The 5,974-nt window shown below is 44.0% G+C and overlaps 1 protein-coding gene across 1 annotated transcript; it reads right to left on the bottom strand.

The window, feature by feature from the left end:
* Positions 1–447: 447 nt before the first annotated feature.
* On the bottom strand, positions 448–1,383 carry LOC115641900 (putative olfactory receptor 52P1). Its single transcript, XM_030545258.1, has one exon. It carries the CDS (start codon positions 1,381–1,383, stop codon positions 448–450), a length of 936 nt encoding a protein of 311 aa, XP_030401118.1.
* Positions 1,384–5,974: the final 4,591 nt, after the last annotated feature.

Below are 5,974 nucleotides of genomic sequence, written 5' to 3'. Positions count from 1 at the left end.
TAAAATAGGAAAGGAAAACGATTTAATATGATATAGTATCTGGAAGCCATCCCATGCAGAAACGTGATATTCCTCAAAGACACAAATTTCAGCTTTTATCATTGTATGAAGATTCCACAAGTTACGCATATATATACATGTCACTGAAATCCAACCCATCAATTTCTCCCAGTTCCCAAGTGTAAGAAGGGAAACACTGTAGTGAACTTTCTCGGCTTCTGCACTACCCCACGGGAACTGGCTAGCAAAAGGGTGTCAGGCCCCACTCTAATTCCATTTACCCAGGGACCTGCCTGCAGTAATAAAATGTTAGGTGTGAGAGACTTCTCAGGCTGTGAACTTCCACAATGCTGAGCTCAGCCAAACTGGCACAGAGCACTCTTCATTAACAAGGAGATGTAGTTTCTTCTCTTGTCATACAGGTTTTAAGTCAGTGTCCCCCACCGATCACCTTCTGCTGGTGTATTTGCTCACTTTGTCACGAAGCTCTTTGGTTTTGACCCATAAACGATTGGGTTGAGCATGGGGGGGGACAAGAAAGTTGAGAATAGCTAAGATGATATGGACATGGGGAGCGATGTCCTGACCAAACCGGTGTGTCATAGAGGTGAAGAGGAAGGGAGTATAAGACATCAGCATTACACAGATATGGGCTGTGCAGGTGTTGAGGGCTTTCTGGTGGGCAGTCTTGGAGGAGATTCTGAGGACAGCCCTCATGATCAGACCATAGGACAGGACAATGAGCGTCAGGTCTGACCCGATGACTATGAATGCTACCACACCATAAATTCCATCAAATGTGGTGTCTCCACATGACATCTTCACCACAGCCATATGGTCACAGTATGTATGGGGGATAATATGGTTGGCACCGAATGGCTGCCTTGTCAGGAGCAAGGGTAGGGGTAGAATGAAGAGAACAGCTCTAATCAGACCCATTAGCCCTAGCTTAGCTATTCGTACATCACTTAGGATAATGGCAAATCTCAGAGGGTTACATATGGCAATGTAGCAATCAAAGGCCATTGTTGCAAGGATGGCTGAGTGCATAGTAGTAGCCGCATGAAGAAAGAATATCTGGGTGAGGCAGCCACACACAGTAATGCCTTTCAAATTGAACCAAAATATACACAGTGCCTTTGGCACAACGGAGGTAGATGTACCAATGTCTGTGAGCGCCAGCATGCAGATGAGCAGGTACATCAGTTTGTGCAGGGTCTGCTCTTTGCCGACAACAAACAGAATTGTGAAATTTCCAAACAGGCTGATAATGTAGAATGTAGAGAAAGGGATGGAAATCCAGATGTGGACAATTTCCAGGCCATCGATTCCAGTTAGCATGAAGGTTGAAGGGTCAGAGAGGGTGAGGTTGAGAGCTGCCATGAGATGGTTGATGCATCAGTTGGGCTAAAAAATGCTCAAGGTGCCTCTGAGAGAGAGAAGCAAATCAAGGGAGTTTATACAGTTTATAACAATTAGTAGAGTAAATATTCTACAGTTATTATCCGTCTAGAAAAGAGGGACAGTAGTGAGGTGGTAAGATTTACAGATGGCACCAGATTATTTTGGTCATAGTCAAGTCCAGAAAAGTCCTCAGAGGGAGATTACCAAGCCAGGTGACTGGGTAGCATGATGGTAGAGAAACTTCGATGTCAATAACAGCAACGTGTTTGCTCATTGGAGGAAAATGCCTGAAGTCTTCAAACACCTGGGAAGGTTCTAATTTAAATGTATGACAGGGACTTGGACATCATGTTACACAGCTCTGAGAAACCCTTCTCACAAAGCAAGCATGGATAGAGACTAAGCAAAACATTGGGATCCAGGAGGAGTGGGATGGGGAATCATACAGAAAATACAATGCCATGAGATCGGTCAGTCAGTGTTTCATCCTCCTCAGGACTCCTCTTTGTAGTACTGGTCGCTCTTCTGACAAAGCATGTTGCATACTAAAGCAGTTCAGGCAAGGGCAATGAGAATTGTAACCGGCCTGAGGAAACTCTCATATGGAGAGAGGTTGAAAAGACTAGGATTATTATCTTATAAAGGTAATGAATAAGAGGAGACATGCGAAAAGTCTGTAAAATACTGACTCATGGAGAGTAGAATGAGAATGTGTTCTCCCTGTCTCATAACACAAGATCAAGAGGATATTCTATTAAATTGAAACATGTCATATTCAAAACAAATTAAAAAAGAATGCTTTTTTTTCATTAAAGACTAACTAGACTGAGGCACTCGTTGCCACAAGTGGTAGTTGAAGCCCTGAGCTAAGTAAGAATCAGGAAGGATTTGGACATTTACGTGAGAATTCATAGAATCATAGAATCATAGAATATCAGGGTTGGAAGGGACCTCAGGAGGTCATCTAGTCCAACCTCCTGCTCAGAGCGGGACCAGTTCCCAACTAAATCATCCCAATCAGGGCTTTGTCCAGTCTGACCTTGAAAATCTCTAAGGAAGGAGATTCCACCACCTCCCTAGGGAACCCAATCCAGTGCTTTACCACTCTCTGAGTAAAAAAGTTTTTCTTAATATCCAACCTAAACCTCCCCCACTGCAACTTGAGACCATTACTCCTTGTTCTGTCATCGGGTATCACTGAGAACAGTCTAGATCCATTCTCTTTGGAACCCCCTTTCAAGTAATTGAAAGCAGCTATCAAATCCCCCCTCATCCTTCTCTTCTGCAGACTAAACAATCCCAGTTCCCTCAGCTTCTCCTCATAAGTCTTGTGCTCTAGCCCCCTAATCATTTTTGTTGCCCTCTGCTGGACTCTTTCCAATTTTTCCACATCCTTCTTGTAGTGTGGGGCCCAAAACTGGACACAGTACTCCAGATGAGGCCTCACCAATGTCGACTAGAGGGGAATGATCACGTCCCTCGATCTACTGGCAATGTCCCTACTTATACAGCCCAAAATGCCATTAGCCTTCTTGGCAACAAGGGCACACTGTTGAATCATATCCAGCTTCTTGTCCACTGTAACCCCTAGGTCCATTTCTGTAGAACTGCTTCCCAGCCATTCGGTCTCTAGTCTGTAACAGTGCATGGGATTCTTCCTTCCTAAGAGCAGGACTCTGCACTTGTCCTTGTTGAACCTCATCAGGAATCGAGACTCTCCAGTTACAATAGTTACAGGTTAATACATATTTTGGACAGCCTAGATGCCAAAGTGTTTCGGAGCACAAGCCAATCTCAAGCTGTCAGGAAACAAGCTACAGACAGTCAGGTCACACCCTCCCCCGGCTTCCATGCTTCTACTGTTGAGTTTCTTACACCTTCTTCTGCAGCACCTGTGGCTGTACCTGTAAAGAAAGTACACTGAACCTGATGGAGCATAGATCTGATCCACGATGCAATTCCTATGTTGGAAAGGAGCCCTGTTTCCTCCTTGGAAACAGACATAATCATACTGTGCTAAGACTTTGTGCTCAACAGTATGGGCACAAAGGGCACAAGGGTCTTGGTCTTTAGGGCCACAGGCCTGCACCTCTGTTACTTCCTTTTTTTCTTTTGGTGAGACACTTTGTGCAGATACCCAGCTTTGTCTGAGGTATAAGTACAGGCGTTAACTGACACATGTCAGCAACTCAGCTGCTAACCCTTCTCATGCCTAAATATCGGTGAAGTTTCCAGATGACACAAAAAATGGAGGATAGTAAATAATGAAGAGGACAGGTCACAGTTCAGAGCAATCTGGATTGGTTGGTAAACTGGGTCAAAGCATAACTATTGGAACAATTTACCACGGTTCTTGGCGGATTTTCCCTCACAGAGAATTTTTAAATTGCGGTTGGATGTTTCTCTAAAAAAATCTGCTTTAGTAACAGTTTTGGGGGAAATTTTCTGGCTTGTACTCCACAGAAATTCAGACCAGATCACCACAATGGTCCTTGGAATCTACAAACATGTCCCCAGGAGTCAGGCGGACTCATTTTGCCTGCAAGCTTGTGCCTGAGTTTACTGAAGCTATTTTTTTTCTCTTCTGATCATGTTTAATTTAATCCTATGAGGAGAAGTTCTCATGTGAATATGGTGCCTTGAAAATGCAATACTAGGTGTGTATAACGAGACTGAGGGATCCCATGAGGCACTGCATGGATGAACATTTTAGGTCAGAAAAAAAATGACTTCATCCCATGAAATCTAGTACAGCCCTTGCCATTAATGGCTAACATAGCTGGCTAGAATATGGTCCCAGAGCATCCTGGGTTTAACGTCTGTGTTCCAGGGGCCCACTGTTTCAATCAGCTACCAGTGATTCTTGCACTGGCCATCTGTATTTATCTAGGCTCTCATATATCCTGGAGTTAACCCACTAAAATTATATAATGTGCATACTTCTCAGCTTCCAAATTGTTCCTGTGTACCCATACACCACGTGGAGTGTATGGGTATAATGAGAGAAGCCACACAAGTGCCTCTCTTGGCATCTTCCACTTGTGAGATTTCTCACCAGTGAGACACATTCACTGATTACCCACAGCCAAGGGAGGAGGAGTGATGAGAGGCACCTCACTCCCTGCACAGTGAGAGTGGTGAGAAGCATGGGTAGATCAGATGTTGTGGGAGCCAGGATTGACTGGGGAGCATGGAGAAGACACTGGTGACCAACAAGCTTTTGGAATCGGAGCAGCCTGGGATGGGGAAGGAAAGTGCGGATAAAGGATCAGAGGATGACGGGAAATTGAAGCAGCTAAGGAGCAAAGTGTGATTGGTTCCTCCTAGAGTTCAACCTTGAACTGGGATATCACTGAGGCCTCTGACCCACCACCCCTGGCTCCATCTCTCAGTGTGCTGCTGGGAGAAGCTGCAGACAAACTTCCGGTCCTACTCCTTCTCCAGCATTCACAGAGACAGGGACACACCCAGCTGCAGTTACATTCAGGCTCTCTTACCAGCCACTATATGAACCAACAATAGAGAGGCTACAGCCAAAATAACCACCAGCTCCCTAGGCTAGGACCCCAGGGCTGGACCGTCCTGCCCTGGTCCAGACTCTGACCAGTATGAATTTGTTACCTGGTTCATCACTCCCCCAACGTGGGGAGGACAATGCACATTTGTGGTAACCAAGCTGAGATTTTTACCTTAGACTCTTCACTTAAACAGATACTGGGTTTAGATTAAAACATAAAACAAGTAGGTTAACTACAACAGATAGAATACAAGTGATTTTAAAGGATGTCAAACAGATCAAAGAAGATGACCTAGAAAATCAGGAAAAAGGCAAACTAATTTTAACACACTACTTAGATTGATTATGAATTAGCAGTTTCTCACAAACCATCTGGCAGATTCTCACAGCACAAGCTACATTTGATTTGCAGCTTGGGTTTCTGAGGTTTCCATACACAGACTAGAAATCTCTTTAGCCTGAGTCCAGCACGTTCCCCAATTCAGTCTTTGTTCCTCAGGTGTTTCGAGGAATCTTCTTGTGTGAGGAGTGAAGAACCACCAATGATATTGTTAGACCTTCACCCTCTCACTTCCCTGGTCCTTCTCGCATGAACAGGGAGCAGCAATACCCGAAGTCCCAAGGTGCAAACAAATCTATGTTTATTGGGGTGAACTTCCAGCAAGCAATAATTTCAATTTCTTTCCTCAGTGTCCCCCTTCCCAGGTCTGACTCAAACATGATTCCAATTTCCCTCCTGCCCTTACTTCCTGATTGACTGCAGACTATATAATAAAACTTGAGTTCTGCTTAGCTATACCTTAACCAATCATTTTACTGAAATTTAATCAACCAGTTTTAATGTAGAGTAACATGATTATCTAACTAATTTATCCCACTACCTTAATTATTTTACACCCAACAAAATCAATGATACAACAGACAGAATCAATCACAGAACCAGGCAGAGATTATACAGACAAAAAATGGGGAAGTGGAGACTACAGTGACAGAACAACACAGAAATGAGGATTTTACACATCAGCTATTCATAAGTGAGATCTTGCTGGACAG

The sequence above is a fragment of the Gopherus evgoodei genome, unplaced genomic scaffold (genome assembly GCF_007399415.2).
Source record: "Gopherus evgoodei ecotype Sinaloan lineage unplaced genomic scaffold, rGopEvg1_v1.p scaffold_36_arrow_ctg1, whole genome shotgun sequence".
NCBI classification, from domain to species: Eukaryota; Metazoa; Chordata; order Testudines; family Testudinidae; genus Gopherus; species Gopherus evgoodei.
This window is presented reverse-complemented; position numbering and strand designations above follow the sequence as displayed.

Excerpts from the sequence above, each read along its gene's own strand:
- LOC115641900 (XM_030545258.1), bottom strand. The coding sequence starts at position 1,383 with ATGGCAGCTCTCAACCTCACCCTCTCTGACCCTTCAACCTTCATGCTA.